Source organism: Sander lucioperca, chromosome 6, assembly GCF_008315115.2.
Source record: "Sander lucioperca isolate FBNREF2018 chromosome 6, SLUC_FBN_1.2, whole genome shotgun sequence".
Taxonomy (NCBI): Eukaryota; Metazoa; Chordata; class Actinopteri; order Perciformes; family Percidae; genus Sander; species Sander lucioperca.
The window spans coordinates 14,485,080-14,501,204 of NC_050178.1; the positions used below are offsets into that span (position 1 = coordinate 14,485,080).

Here is a 16,125-nt window from a genome sequence, read left to right on the forward strand (position 1 = left end):
ACTGTTGATTAAAGGGAAAAGCCTCCCAAAAAAAAGACTACTTTAGTAGCAGAATAATACGTAAACAAATCGTCAATCAGATTTATTTACATTTTTTAACTGTTGATTTTTTTAGATTATCGTGTCGAGATCTGGACTTTAGTAGAATATTAAGTTGAGAACATTCAACATTGAAGTTACCAACACTAAGTTAACTTGAGATTTAACAGAAACACGAGAACTTTAAACTGTTTCATCACTCACAATATCTGTCTTCATGTCACATTTTCATTTTTTTCAGATTTATTTCCACTTTAAAAACAAACTGCACAAAGTCACTTAAAATGTTTAGGATTTAACAGAAATATGAGAACACACACACACACACACACACACACACACACACACACACACACACACTCTTACTCTAACTAAATAAACCTAAACCTTTAGTTTCATGCTTTCAAAAAGTCAAACTTGTAGATAGTTTCTCCTAAAGTTAAACCTTTAAATCATTTTACACTTTAAAAAAACTTTACCAAAGAAACTCAACAACCTTTTCTTTTCAATTCAAGTTTATTTTGTATTGCAAATAATACAAAACATGTTCCTAAATCCCAAAGGGCTTGTACACTAACAGAGTTCTCTCTGTTGACTCACACTGATAATTATATGGGTCAATAACTACACACCAGTACTCCCCTGCGTCTCCCACTGAGATACTAGAGATAACCAGGCTCCCGTTATTATAGTACCTGCTCACTCTGCTCATGCTCTGATCATACCTTACACTAAAGATTCTTCCCTCTGTTCGGTTTGACTTGATAAACCAATCATGCCACTTATCCTCTCCCCAATCTCTGCATCTGAGATTGACTTCTTCTCCCTCTGAGAAGAGCTCTACAGCAGGTGGGCCAAATTTGGGACACACCACCAGATAATACTCTTGCTCTCTCATAGAGGCTTTACAGTAGTACAGACCTGAGTGATTTAACATTAGAGATGAAAACACCAGAGAATAGTTTTGGTCTACTGAAGGAACAGTCTGGTTTTGTTGTCCTAGGTCAGTGGAGATCCGATTAGACCAAAGTGGGGGCTGTTCATCAGTGGAGTCAGTGATAGTGCACGGTAACACAGTGGCCTCTCCCACTGAGCCGTAGATTATCTCAAACTGTAGTTTCAACAGTACATTATAACTGCTAACACACTGCTGTTGGTTCATCACCAGACAGTTGTACTCTGTAAAGTCTGTTGCTGTGAGGTTGGAAACACGAAGAGCTGATGTGTTTGTCACCACTTGGTATCTTCCTCTAACATTGTCCATCACTGATGTCGTATTGTCCCCAAAAACTCTGCTCCATGTTTCCTGTCTATCTATAGTCCCGTTTGAGCCACTGGATATCCAGATTATCAGCTGCTCCCTCACATGGCAGGTTCACTGTTTCTCCAAGTCTCGCTGTGATACTGCTCCAATCTGTTGACCTACAAACAGTAATAGTGATGTTGTTCTCATGCGTCACGTTGCCCTCAGTCCAACACTCCTCTTGGTACGAGCCAGAGTCTGAATGGGTCAGGTGGCGGATGGTGTAAGAAGAAGTTTTCACCGTGCTGACAAGTCGTTGTTTCAGGTGTTCAGGTACTGAGGAGCTGTTGGACCAGAGGTCAGAGGTGTTCCACAGGACAAGCTTCTCCTCACCAACAGATCTGGAGATCAGGCAGGAGTTGGTATTCTCGGGGAGGTTGAAAGTGTAAGAGGACCTTTCCCATCGGATGATGATCTGTTCTTCTGCATGGATGTTGTTGATGAAAGCAAACAGCATGAAGGAGAGCTCTGTAAATGCAGCCATTCTGCTCCGAGGTCGACAAACACTGACACCACTCAGCTCATATACGCTCTACGCCAACCCTCATCAGCAGCTGCTCTTTTTCTTTTTTTATCAAACATGAGATACGAGAGAGGGGGGGTGTCTGTGTGTGTGTGTGTGTGTGTGTGTGTCCGTGTGTCTCTATGTGTGTTTTGGTTGACTGGGAAGGACTGTATATTTTTGGCTGGTCTTTAAAAGGTTGTGGCCACCAGGGGGCATCGATCAGAATGCAGACAGAATGTTCATTTAGGTGTTTCATTGGAATAAAGGGTTAAGTGTGTGTGTGGTTCTGAAACAGAGATACAGGCATAAATCAGTCAAATGTAGACTCTATATAAATGTCAAATAATTATTACATGCCTAGCAGGTATATAATAAAACAAACACAATCAAGAGGTTAAATTATAGTTTTGTTATATATGACTTAAATGGATGGATGGCTCATCAGCGAGCGCCTGGAGGCCGGGTTTGCTATGGAGCCCGGCCGGGCACAGCCTGAAAAAGCAACGTGGAACCTCCCTCTCCATCCCATGGGGCCTCGACGGACCAGACCCAGGCGGCAGAGGCTGGCTCTGGGGACGTGGAACATCACCTCTCTGTGGGGGAAGGAGCCGGAACTTGTGCGGGAGGTGGAGCACTACCAATTAGATCGGGTACGCACAGTCTCGGTTCTGGAACCATACTCCTGGATAGGGGTTGGACTCTTTTCTTCTCCAGAGTTGCCCAGGGTGTGAGGCGACTGGCGGGTGTGGGGATACTCACAAGCCCCCAGCTGAGCGCCGCTATGTTGGAATTTACCCCGATGGACAAGAGGGTCACCTCCCTACACCTGCGGGTTGTGGGGGGGACTCTCACTGTTGTTTGTGTATACGCACCAAACAAAAGGTTGGAGTATTCAGCCTTCTTGGAGACCTTGAATGGAGTCCTGCATGGGGGTCCAGTGGGGGACTCTATAGTTTTGCTGGGAGACTCAAATGCAATGATGGAGACAAATGGAGAGGCGTGATTGGAAGGAACGGCCTCCCTGATCTAAACCTGAGTGGTTGTTCATTGTTGGACTCCTGTGCTAGTCATGGATTGTCTATAACAAACACCATGTTCCAACATAGGGATGCTCATTAGTGTAGTTAGTACCAGAGCCACTCGGGTGAAGAGAGGGGCGGAGCTGTCAACCGATCACCATCTGGTGGTGAGTTGGGTCAGGGGGTGGGGGAAAACTCTAGACAGACCTGGTAAGCCCAAACGGGTAGTGCGGGTGAATTGGGAACGTCTGGAGGAGGCCCCTGTCCTACAGACTTTCAACTCACACCTCCGGCGGAGCTTTTCGTGCATCCCTGTGGAGGCTGGAGGCATTGAACCCGAGTGGACAATGTTCAAAGTTTCCATTGCTGAAGCTGCGGTGGGGAGCTGTGGTCTTAGGTGCCTCAAGGGGCGGTAACCCACGAACACCATGGTGGACACCGGTGGTCAGGGAAGCTGTCCGACTGAAGAAGGTGTCTTTCCGGGATATGTTATCCCAGAGGACTCCGGAGGCAGTTGCAGCATACCGAAGGGCCCGAAGGGCTGCAGCCTCTGCCGTGAAAGAGGCAAAGCAGCGGGTGTGGGAGATGTTCGGAGAAGACATGGAGAAGGACTCTTGGTCGGTACCAAGGTACTTCTGGAAAACCATTCGCCACCTCAGGAGGGGGAAGCGGGGAACCATCCAAGCTGTGTACAGTAAGGATGGGACACTGTTGACCTCAACTGAGGAGGTAATAGGGCGGTGGAAGGAGGACTTTGAGGAACTCCTAAATCCAACTAATACGCCCTCCATGGTAGAGGCAGAGCTGGAGGATGATGGGGGATTGTTGCCGATTTCCCTGGTGGAAGTTGCTGAGGTAGTCAAACAACTCCACAGTGGCAAAGCCCCAGGGATTGATGAGATCCGTCCAGAAATGCTGAAAGCTCTGGGTGTGGAAGGGCTGTCTTGGATGATACGTCTCTTCAACATTGCGTGGAAGTTTGGGACAGTGCCAAAGGAGTGCCAGACCGGGATGGTGGTTCCCCTGTTCAAAAAGGGGGGCCAAAGAGTGAGTGCCAATTACAGGGGTATCACACTTCTCAGCCTCCCTGGTAAAGCCTACTCTAAGGTGCTGGAAAGGAGGGTTCGGCCTAACTAGCTAAAGTCAGCTGAACATATAATAATTACGAGCTGCAGAATTCCTGCTTAACATAAACGTTACACATTGTGCAAGAACAACATACAATATATTTTTATTGAGACACGTAAGGCTTGCTAAGCAACACCTCCGTTAATATACAGCGTTCTAAACAATTAAACACACAGGCAGTGTGAGGCCATTATACAATAACGAGCAGCAACGTGCCACGACATTATTGCAGTGCAATAAACACAGTGTAACATTATTATGAGGTAAAACCAACAAAAAAGATCAGTATTACTTACTGGTAGTTGCACGCACACAATTCTAGGAACTTAGAAATAAGTACAGCAGTCAGCCAGTGCTCTCTTGCAAACTTTCCCAAAACTGAAACTTAAGCTGTCTTCTTCAGCGAGCAGCAGAGCGTAGTGCTGCTCCTGATTGGCTGATTCTCAAGCAGCCAGTTTTACCTGCCTGAAGAGGTCGTCCTTCGTCACAATGTGTGTGTGTGTGTGTGTGTGTCTATATGTGTGTGTGCGTGTGTCTGTGTGTGTGTGTATGTATGTGTGTGTGTCTGTGTATGACTGTGTTTGTGTCTGTCGTGTGTGTGTGTGTGCGTGTGTGTGTGTGAGTCTGTGTGTGTGTGTGTATTTCTGTGTGTGTGTGTGAGTCTGTGTGTGTGTGTGTGTGTCTGTGTGTGTGTGTCTGTGTGTATGTATCCAGGTGTGTTTTATTGCCGTTTTTGTTTAATATTTTTACTCAGTTTTTTGGCAACATTTGGGGCTTTTTCATGCTATAATTGTGTAAAATTTGTGTTTTATTTTTGTGCCGTTAGCACAATTTCTCTTGTAACTTTTGTGCCATTTATGTATTTTATTACGGATTATTATACGTTGATTTAAATTCATTCATTTATACACAGTATACGGACAGTTTTTTGTGTTTACACGCGCTCCCTGGCTCTGGTAACACAGCGACGCTCCCTGGCTCCGGTAACACTGCGAGTAATTGTTTACGGTCCCTTGATTTTCTGATGAAATCTCACTCCGACACACGGAAGCAACACGGCGGTTAAATTAGTCTTTATTCGCGAAAACCAGAACAGTATCAACACCGAAAGAAGACAAGAAATCGTGTAAACTGAGAAAAAAGCCAACAAAGTGTGTTTATTTATCAAGACTCTACTTCGGTTTACTAACCGGTCAGATAGATAGCTGCTACTGCTAAGCTAAACCCGCTAAACTAGTTAGCTTCTCCCGTTCCTATCTATGAGCTGCTACTGCTAAGCTAACCTGTTAGCCTAGCACCGCCGGTGAGACCTCCAGACAAAATGGCTCTTCTCTCGTCCTCAAACAGGGATTCATCCTTCACCGTGTTTTCCGTCGCCGTCTTCACTAAGTTCTCCACCAGAAAGAAGTCCAACCACCGCTGTCAGTGGGGCGCTGCTGCCGGTGTCACGGACAGTAATCCCTGGGTTCCCTCTCGCTGTGACGGTCCGTGCGCTGAAGACTAAAGTTTCACTAAAAACACTCTAAATGGATCATACAGCTGTCACAGCGGAACTGAGATAATGTCACATGGGTATGTATAATTAATATATTGGATATTTGGCACTTTGAAAAGAAAATGTTCAGAACTATGAGCAGTGAGAGACACGGGCAGAGCTCGTCGTCTCCTGCCGGCCGTGGAGTCTCCTCTGCCGGGCTTGTAAACCAGGAAAGCTCGTGGATCGGCCTTCTGTCTAGGCCCGCGATGACGTTTTTACAAAGCTATCTCCCGGGGCGACCGCTCCGTGCCCAGTCCCGGTCTGATACAGGAACCGGGTGGAACCGCGGGGATTTACATTTAAAAAACAGCTTTGTTGATGCGGAAAGTGATTTTTTAAGACAGCTGGACGACATTATGCCACTAAACGTCACCCATCATCCGGGTCCTCACGTGCCAGTTCTGCGGTGTCAGAACGCCGGAGCCGCCGGGCTGCTGGAGCCCCGAGCCGGCGGCACGATACCGTGGATCACCGCCGATTCTCTGCGGGAACTTGGGATTCAAAGCGCCGAAGGAATGGACTTGAATTCCTGCCACCAGCAAACCCACGAAAGTGGATATTTGTCTTCTGCGTGGACTTCTTTAAGTCATGTTTTTATAAGCTTGATTTCATCTCAGGTGAGTGGTTGGTGTGCTACACACACACACACACACACGCACGCACGCACGCACGTTTCATCACAGGTGAGTAGTTGGCGTGTCTACCTGTTCTTATTTAGCTCCTTTATTGGAATATTTTGAGAGAAAAAGGTTAACTTACCTTATTTATGGAATTTGTATACATTGTCTATTTTGTCACTGTTCCATGGAGCTTCCATTGTGTCCTGAATAAAGAGATTATTATTGTTATATTTGCAGGAAATCGGCCCCCCAGCGGGGAAGGAGTGGGGGCCAGCGGGGGCCTCTGTGACGGGCGGCATGGGTAAGAGCAGAACGTGGTGGGACAGTTTCTGGGGCGGCGAGGAAAGCTCCCAGAGAGGGTTGTTATATCTGCCCCGGGCCGGCACAGCCCAGACGCTTTGTCCACAACAACAACCCGAAACAAGCGAAGAGGGATGGACGCTGGGAGAAAACACTGGAGCCTCTCAGCACAAAGAGGAGTCGGGTAACAATGGAGGGCTCCACACCGCCCAGAACACTGAGTGGTTCGGTGTTAGGGAGCACTGGAGCCGGTTAGGAGCCGAGGCTGCCGCCGCCTGCAGTGTGGCGGTGCTGCTGACCCCCGAGACCGACAATGGTTACTCCAGTCCGGAGGAGGAACACTTACAGGTAGGGGTGAACATTTGGTCCATACAATGTCAGGTAATCTCTCTCTGGGATTATATATTTTGAGAGAGAAAAGTCAGAAAATTAAGGACAAAAGTTGGAATATTTTAAAACAAGGTTGATTTCATTCAGACTAACTTCTACAGGAGAAGAAACTTTAGTTACACAACCTGGTAGCTGTGTGTGTGTGTGTGTGTGTGTGTGTGTGTGTTAACCTCGTAGCTCAGGGTCAGTCTACCTCTGAGGGTTTAGACATTATGACTGATAATCTAAATCCTAATGGAGAAAATCAATGAGGTTTTTACTTCTGGAACCACACTGTTGATCTCTATGAAATGTAGAGTTGGACATCTGATCCTTCCGGTTCTTATTGATTCTGATTCTTTGAGGAAGAATGGGCCAATGGGTGCTGTGGAAATCAACAAAGGAATATAACAAAAGGAAGACTACTACTCCAGCTACAGGAAAACAAAAAGAGAAACCAAAATCCTCTCTAACTAAAGTACTTTAAAAACCAAAAACACAACGTGCCCAGCAGCCCCTCTGAACCTAGTGGAACTAGATAAGACAAACCTGTTGAGTGCCAGAGCGATATCAGTGTTGAAACTAATCAGGTCTGACAGCTGCCCTGAACTGCCACTCAAACAGGCTATTTGAGCAGGAGGAGGACTTCTCTGGAGCTCCTCGATTGGGGCAGTGGTGGCATGCCTCACCGATCGGCGTCACCGTTGCAGGGAACCCCTGGAACTAGGCTGGACTTCCCTCAGCCAACCAAATCGCAGCATGAAATGGCACAGCCAGTTAAACACACACGAGGGCAGGGTGGGAAATTAACTTTTTTGCCCAATTTTACCAGCCACTTTTTCCAGAATTCAAATTTATAAAAGAAAGTGCACTAGCATATTTTGAATTGCTTCAATACATTATTTATTTGTATTATTAATACATATTTTACTAATATAGGCAAATAAAAAGTGATGTGAAAAAAAAGCCTGCAAGACCATGGTAAAATTGCGTTTGGTCATATTCTACAGTAATTGTAGGCCTACATGTTTAATGAACACACCAAACAAATATTGGCTCATCTCTCAGTGACACTTGGATGACTCGTGGTCGTTTATTGCCTCTAATTTAAGGTTAGTTGTTCCTCTAACCAACATTGTTTGCATTTTCTGACGACGCGTAGGTTGGACAGTAAGTACAGTGCATGGACTGGTCATTGGGAAAGTAGGCTAACCATTCCCTCGTTGTCCCTTCGTCATCAATGCACCACTTGTTTGAAAAGTACCTTCTCTTTTTCTTTACTTCGCCCTCAACAGTTTGTACATTCATAGCTACTGCTGACTGCGCAGCGGGCCTCTTAAAACCGGGGATATGTCGCCACATTTTTTTAACCCATAATTTTCCTTTCGTCTGTACCTCAGCTCAGCTATATGTGTCATGGACTAGCGCTGAAAACCAATCAAATGAGTTACTCTGTAAATGATTAAAACACATTCCACCAAAACAAGTTCCTTCCCAATGCTATTTTGCAGCGGCACCACGGCTTTAAGACGCCACTGTGGCTGGTATACAAGGCAAAGTCACCTTTGAAAAAGTACCCGCCATTGGCTGGTGGCAGAACTTCCAAAACTTCTGGAACCAATGGTCAGATTTAAATCCAAACGATTCCAATAAAGAACAATTACAAGTAGGAGTCGGTTGTCGATGCCCAATCCTAATAAAATGTCAGATAATGTCAGTGATTCTACATATTTTGAAAGATTAAAGTCAGAAAAATTTAGAAAAAAATGGAATATTTTGAGAGAATTTTATAATAAAAAAAAGTGTGATTTTTGTGGATAATGTTCTTGATTTATAGACGAGCTGTTTGGTCTGTAAATTGTTGGATAATGTCTGTGATTCTATATGTACTTTGAGATGATTTGCTGAATGTTTGCAGCTGTGCGTCCAGGTGTGCCAGCTGAAGATGTTGAGTGAAGATCAGCAGGAACACGAAACAGAAAACACAGGAAAGGGAAAGGAGACTTCAGAGGACGGAGAGTGTGACGTTACATCAGGACAGGAGGTGGAAGAAGAAGAAGAACAGGAAGCAGCTGCTCCGGACGGTAGGGCTGCTTCACATTTAATGATTTCATTCATTCAACCTTCTATCTGTTCTTTTTTCTTAACCGTGATTGTTATGATTATATGTTTCAGCCTCTCCAGAGGATCCGTGTGCGGCGACGCCTCAGTGCCAGAATAAAGCCATCGCCTTCATTATGGGATGCCCCTGCAGCGACGACAGCCAATCAGACGAGTCCTCTGATGAGGATGATGATGATGACGATGATGGCTTCGACAGCGAAGGTTTGTCTGATCCGTCCGACTCGTCAGATGAAGAAGACGAAGAAGACTCAGACAGCGAGGCGGAGTCTGAGGTACGGAAGCTACGTTGGATTATAATCACGATTTAAATCAACAAAAACTTATTTTGCACTTTATGGCTACGTTACAATAGAGTGTGTGTGTGTCGCTTTTTTGGATTTCGTTCCCACCGCAAGTCTTTATGCTTAATTCGGATTCTTTGCTCAGATCTGATTTTTAGTTTGTCTGTTCCCATGACCTTTTAAAATGTGGCCTATATCAGATTCCAGTGTGAACTGTTTGCGATTTCATAACTGACCCACATGATCAACAGACCAATACCAATGACATCAGACGCAGCACGCTGCTGCACTAAAGTTAGGGAGGTTATGGAGGAAGTCAGCATTTTCACTTTTATTTCAAAATGTTTGTGTAATGACAGCCGTAACATTAATGAGCAGGTGCTGAGGAGGAGAAGAATGAAGAGAAATTGAAGTATCTCCCCATAGACTAATGAGGTCTAACAGCTCCCTCTCCCTCCATTGACTTGCTCCATCACTGTTCTCCATGTTGTAGGCCTAGTCAAGTTTTTAATGTTACTGTCTGTGTCTCGGGCTAACTCCCGCCGGAGCATAACTGTGACAAATGTTGATGTAGATTGAGGTAAAAGTCGCATCAAATCCTCCTTGGTTGTTCACACTGCGGCCACATTGAAATAAATCAGACCTGGGTCACTCAGCCAACATTTAGTTTTTATTGAGAGAGATTTGACAGTTCGTAATTTTTCAGAGCTTCTGATATTTCTTCAAAGCACTTTGAATTGCCCTGTTGCTGAAATGTGCTGTACAAATAAAGCTGTCTTGCCTTGCCTTCTTTTAAGGGGAATTCAAAAAGTTAAACTGGAGGAAAAGTCTGAAGGGAAATGTGACAGTTGAAGGTGTTGATTAGTTTGTGTTTAAACTTCAATAACAACATCTAAATAAGTATAAATGTGTCTTTATGATTTTCTTCAGCCTGACTCTGAGGCGGAGCGTCTGTGGCGTTCGCTGTGCCATAGCGTCGACCCGTACAACCCCAGAAACTTCACCGCCCAGCTGCCCACAGCCCGCACGCCGCCCCGCACCGTCCCTGCCGCCTCGCCTCCGTCCTCCACGCAGTCCTCCCCCGCCTCCTCGCCGCCATCCGGCGCCGACAGCTGGGACGACTCGGCGTCGGCCAGCGAGGCGGACGAAGCCGAGAGCCTCCGCCTGTTGAACTCCTTCGGCTGCTCCTCCGACCCGTACAGCCCCTTTAACTTCCAGGCACCGCTCCGGACCCGAGGGCCCGCCGGGGCGCGGCCAGGAACCAGAGCCAGGGCCCAGACTTCCTGTCGCTCCACCGGGCGCCGTGACGCAGTGTCTCCGCCGGAGTACAGGACGGAGGAGGCCGAGGAGCGGCTGGACAGTGGATTCTCTGACCTCTCCACGCAGAGCTGCTCCGTCACTAAGAAGGTGAGTCGCAGCCCTACACACACACACGAAGACACACGCACGCACGCACACACACACGCACACACACTCACAAACAGACACACACACATACTCACATATACACACACACACACACACACACACACACACACACACACACACACACACACACACACACACACACACACACACACACACACACACACACACACACACACACACACACACACCTACACACAGGCGCACACACACACACACACACACACACACACACACACAGGCGCACACAAAGACACACACAGAGACACACACCACACACACACACACCACACACACACACACAAAGACACACACACACACACACACACACACACACACACACACACACAAAGACACACACACACACACACACACACAAAGACACACACAGACACACACACACACACACACACACACACACACACACACACACACACACACAGACAGACACACACAGACAGAGACACAGACAGACCTACAAATATTATATTCATCACCAATAACCCACGGCCACTTGTTTCCTTTGCCTATGTTGTTATTTATCTTCTGTAAAAGTCAGTGAACCTAAATCTCCTCCCCATCAGGTTCGTTTCTGTGACGATGTGGAAGAGTTCTTTGCCAGCGGCGGCGAGGAGGACGAGGACCGCCGTGGCCCATGGGAGGAGCTGGCGAGAGACCGCTGTCGCTTCCTGCGGCGCTGCCGCGACACGGAGCAAAGCATCGCCTACGTCCTGCAGCCGCAACACCGCCGGCGAGTCTGGAGACGCCTCGCCGCCGCTGCAGCCCGCAACGTCCTGAACGCCTGAATCTGTCTGGACGTCTGAGAGAAATCTGTCCGGATACCTGAGGAACCGACAGATTTTCTCCAGGACGCCGCAGGAATATGTGTCTGTCCTCTACGTCCAGGACGCCGCAGGGCGATCGATCTGTCCTTTCTAGGGCTGTCAAAACTGTCCGAAAATACTCAGAGGTTGAAATATTTTCAAACATATTGGAAGTTAGTCGAGACAGAACTACTTACAGGGTTGTAGTTCTTCTTACGTGGACAGTACATGAAAAGATGAGACGTTAGAGAGACAGAGGACAGACGGACAGACAGACTCGTTGTTTCTGTTTTCTCTCTCCAGACTCTAAAAAATCCGATTCATAACCGACTCTTTGAGTGAAATCTGAAGGGCTGAGAAGTCGTCACTGTGTCTTCTTTTTATTCTGCAGACGGACAGAAAGTCTGCGGCCGATTATTCACGTAATCATCTGCTTTACTTTTTCTCTTTCAGGGCAGAAACCCTAAAACCCTAAAACCCCGGCGGGACTCTCTCTCTGCAGACAGAAAGCTGCCCATGGTGTTGCGTGTTTTCATTTTAAGCTTTTATTTTTCTCTCTGAAGCCAAAGATTGAAAGCCTCGCTGCATGGATGTTAACCACTGATAATCAGTAAGTGTTGAGCCTCTAATCAGTATCTGCATCGCTGGTATTAAAGTCCCTTTAACCAAGTATCAAACATCTTATCTTCAGCTTTTAATTCCAAACTACAAGTCCTTTAAATTCACAGTATTAAAGTCTGATTTCCAGTTTTTAAAGAGAGTCTCAGTCGACTAGTTGAGTTTTATTTAATGTCTGTTTCATGCCAAACGTTTGGGATTGTAAAACTCGGATATTTAACAGAAATCTTCAGGCGTCGCAGATACAAAACGGAGAAAATCATGAATATCTGAAAGAAACAGAAACCTGTCGTATGGAAACGTGTCGCCGCGGCGCCGGGAAAGAGAAACGTGTCAGTGTCAAGTTGTCACGTCATTACGTAAAACGTTTGTGGTAATGAGATGTTTTCATGTTGCTTCAACATACAAAACTTATTAAATTAGAACAAGAAAACGTTTCTATAATAACTTTGTTTTCCACATTAAAAGAGACAAAAAACGTCAAAATACAAAAGCCACAAAAACTTTGAAGTCTACAGAAACGTTGGAAATAAACGTTGAAAAAGTGACAAAATTGTTGAATTTTTTTTGGAAAAAATTGACGAAACGTAAAAAAAAAAAAAAAAGCGACAGAAACTTTGAAAAAAAAAAAACATCCCAAAAAGCGAAGGAAATATTGGAAAAGAACTTAGAAAAAAAGAATTTAGAAAGTGACAAACGTAACATAAGCGACTCAAAGAAAGACATCTGGAAGGATGTTTTAACGGTAGAAAGATGTTATCAAAGCAGATGTTTTATGTAATAATAACGTGATTCTGAAATGTTTCTCTTCCGTACGATAGACTGTCTCCAGATTATTTAAATGTTTCACACACAACCGTCTCCGCCTCAGTATTTTCAAACTAAAACCTGTTTTTAGCTGAAAGATTTTCACAATAAAAGTAAAAGCAGGAAACATCAGAAAGATCTGCTTCTCTTCTTAGGAACTGTCACTTTAAAAGACACAAACATTAAAAAACAAAACCTAATTCTCTGACATATTCAGGTTTTATCATCATTAAAATATGTTGTTTTGAAGTAACAAATAATTAGATTGTATAATTCTTAATTCATAATAATAACTTTAAATGTTTGGCTGGCTGGTAGCAGCTTCAGGGTTCAACGTTCAGGATTTCTACTTGTACTTGACTCCATCTCGGAGGGAAATCTTGTAGGCCTACTGAACTACATTTATCAGTCACACCAACCAAACCACTAAATGTCTCATTTTATTTATTCAATCAGACATTTTCTCTACATTTTATCCCCTTGTAGTTATTAAGTTTTTCTCTTTGTTCCAATAAGCCTTATATTAATTATTTTTCCCCGAGGAAAAACGTTGAAAGAAAAAACCTTCGAAATTAGAGCCAGAAAAAACACTTCATAAATGTCCCCGTTTGACTTTTATTTTCCTCCAGTAAACAGGCGACAGATCTTCACAACAACATCTTTGTCTTTTATTAACAACGTCTGAATCTTTCTGAAACTGTTGCTACGAATGTTTTAGTTTCAACTCCGAATCAAACGTGTAACACAGTCTCGAGTCAGAACCTGAGTCAGAGTTTAAACTTCCTGTCTTCAACACACACAGGAAGTTCATTTAATAAAGTCCTCGTTTGGTCCATAAAATGTTAAAAACGTTCAACATTTTCCCAGTTTGAGGTTTCTGCAGAAGATCTTTCAATGCAAACAGATTTCAAACCCAGAAGGTAGATCCGAGTCTTTACTTTCTGTTGCAGGACAGAGCCCAACATCCTGGTACTTTAGTCAGACTAAAGTATACTTCTGGGACACTAAACAGATGATTAGTGTGAGTCTTTGAAGTGTCTGCATGTTGCACTAATATGTTTATCACACAGCTGTGTGACTAATAATCAATAATCAGAGTTTATTATAAACAGGAGAAGTCTTTGGTGTTCCCTTCTGTCAGAAAATGCTTTTTATTTTTCTAAATCATGGTTAGTTTGGCGGCTGACTCGCTCTGCTTCATCACTTCTCTCTCACAACTAAAAGATTATAAATATTAAGTATTAAATCAATATTTAATGATCACACACTGCGTCTCCGGCTCTTTCTTTCCCTACATCTTCACTGCTGATCAAAGGTCTGGCGTTCAGTTTAAAAACATGAAATTATTGTTAATAAAACAAGTGGTTTGTTCAATCTGATCCATTTATGTTTCTAGTGACGGCGCCCTCTAGTGGCCGTAGTAGGTGTGTGTGTGTGTGTGTGTGTTTGTCTCTCTCTGTGTTTGTCTGTGTGTGTGTGTGTGTCTGTTTATCTCTGTGTTTGTCTCTCTCTGTGTGTGTCTGTCTGTCTGTGTGTCTCTCTCTGTGTGTGTCTGTTTGTTTGTGTGTGTGTGTGTGTGTCTGTTTATCTCTGTGTTTGTCTCTCTCTGTGTGTGTCTGTTTGTTTGTGTGTGTGTGTGTGTGTGTGTGTGTGTGTGTGTGTATGTGTCTGTTTATCTCTGTGTTTGTCTCTCTCTGTGTGTGTCTGTCTGTCTGTGTCTCTCTCTCTGTGTGTGTCTGTCTGTCTGTGTCTCTCTCTCTGTGTGTGTCTGTCTGTCTGTCTGTGTGTGTGTGTGTGTGTGTGTGTCTACATCCGGGGCTGGAGACCCAGAAGCTCCACCCCTGGATCGTGGTTCTCGGTTAAAACCCTCCCGGAACATGAACACCTGTTTCCATGGTGACAGTCTTGGGTTGACCTCTCATTTCTGTGTCTAAATCCACTATGTAGTCGGAGAGGACGCCCTGTTTCCAGGGTGACAGTCTGGGGTTTTCTCCTCCAGTGTGTCCTGCAGGTACTTGATGTAGCGGATGGCGGCGCGGAGTGTCTCCACCTTGCTGAGGCGTTTGTCGGCGCTGTGACCCGGCAGACGCTCCCTGAGTTTGGCGTAGCCCTGGTTCACGCAGCGCACCCTCTGCCGCTCGCGCTCGTTTCTTTTCTGGATGAACGCCGGCTCGAAGGGACACTCGTACACGCCGAAGGGTCCGTGGTGGTGGAAGGGCGCCAGGAGGGGCCGCAGCCCGGCACCGGCACCCCGCAGAGCGCCCACGCTCGATTGGTAGAGGAGGAAAGGGGCGGAGCCAGAGAGATCCTCACAGCGAGACAAACCGAAGCTCAGGTACGACGGCGGAGAAAAGGTGGAGCTCATCATGTGACCTGCAGACACACAAACAAACTTCCATGACGTGTCTCGTTCAGACGGGTGGAAAGAAAACATTGATTTGGTTTTTGGAAAATCAAATCTGATCAAAAGGCTGATTCTTGTGTTAATAGAAACTAAAACATTTTATAACAGTTACGTACCTATATGGGGGGATAAAATGTAGAGAAAATATCTGATTGAATAAATGAAATGAGACATTTTGTGTAGTTTCTTAAATACATAGAAAATTGCACAGAGTTTGGTTGGTGTGACTGATAAATGTAGTTTAGTAGGCCTACAAGATTTCCCTCTGAGATGGAGTGCAAGTAAAATACAAGTACCTTAAAGTTGTACTTAAGTAGTTGAGTAAATGTATTTAGTTACCTTCCACCCTTTGGTTTTTGGAAAATCTTTCTCTTAAAATCTGATCCAAACTTGCTGATTCCTCCACCAACCAAACTCTACAATTTTCTATGTATTTAAAAAAATAAAATCACAAATCATTATCCAACTGTCAGACAGTAAAAAGTATTGAAGTAAAAATATTTCCCTTTGAGATAGTCACATACAAGTAGAAGGTTGCAAAGAAATACTCAAGTAAAGTACTTAAACTACAGTTCCATCGCTGATTGAACTTTGAGTTAATTAAAATAAAAAATGAATAAAAACTGATAAACAGATGAAAGTACTGACTAAAACCTGAAGTTTATAACAAAAATATACATATAATACAAACATGAGCTGCACAGTATGTTTATAGTTTTATTTCTGTGTCATGTCAAACATTTGGGATTAGAAGACACGGAGGAGCTTAATCTGGATACTCTTTATGCATAATCCAAATAAAATAGAAAGAAACTAAAATAC

General features: G+C 44.6%; 2 protein-coding genes across 4 annotated transcripts; one reads left to right on the plus strand and one right to left on the minus strand.

Moving 5' to 3' along the window:
• Positions 1 to 4,974: 4,974 nt before the first annotated feature.
• On the plus strand, positions 4,975 to 14,164 carry LOC116061841 (protein phosphatase 1 regulatory subunit 15B). 3 transcript variants are annotated; one of them, XM_031316207.2, is made up of 7 exons: positions 4,977 to 6,148; positions 6,389 to 6,799; positions 8,739 to 8,904; positions 8,996 to 9,216; positions 10,156 to 10,632; positions 11,235 to 11,485; positions 11,517 to 14,164. In XM_031316207.2, exons 1-6 carry the CDS (start codon positions 5,612 to 5,614, stop codon positions 11,454 to 11,456), a joined length of 2,034 nt encoding a protein of 677 aa, XP_031172067.2. In that variant the 5' UTR covers positions 4,977 to 5,611; the 3' UTR covers positions 11,457 to 11,485; positions 11,517 to 14,164. The 3 variants fall into 3 exon arrangements, with proteins under 3 accessions (XP_031172068.2, XP_031172067.2, XP_031172066.2); XM_031316208.2 differs by having other exon boundaries at positions 4,975 to 6,148; positions 8,751 to 8,904; positions 11,235 to 14,164; XM_031316206.2 differs by having other exon boundaries at positions 11,235 to 14,164.
• A 636-nt stretch (positions 14,165 to 14,800) lies between these two features.
• LOC116061829 (achaete-scute homolog 5-like) lies at positions 14,801 to 15,264 on the minus strand. Its single transcript, XM_031316191.2, has one exon. The coding sequence runs from the start codon at positions 15,262 to 15,264 to the stop codon at positions 14,839 to 14,841; it is 426 nt and encodes a 141-aa protein (XP_031172051.2). The 3' UTR covers positions 14,801 to 14,838.
• Between the last annotated feature and the right edge of the window lie 861 nt (positions 15,265 to 16,125).

Bases quoted from the DNA above. Each gene is read 5' to 3' on its own strand.
- LOC116061841 (XM_031316206.2), top strand. From the start codon at position 5,612: ATGTTCAGAACTATGAGCAGTGAGAGACACGGGCAGAGCTCGTCGTCT. The intron at 6,149-6,388 runs GTGAGTGGTTGG...TTATATTTGCAG, and splicing joins TAAGCTTGATTTCATCTCAG to GAAATCGGCCCCCCAGCGGG. The intron at 9,217-10,155 runs GTACGGAAGCTA...GATTTTCTTCAG, and splicing joins ACAGCGAGGCGGAGTCTGAG to CCTGACTCTGAGGCGGAGCG.
- LOC116061829 (XM_031316191.2), bottom strand. From the start codon at position 15,264: ATGAGCTCCACCTTTTCTCCGCCGTCGTACCTGAGCTTCGGTTTGTCT.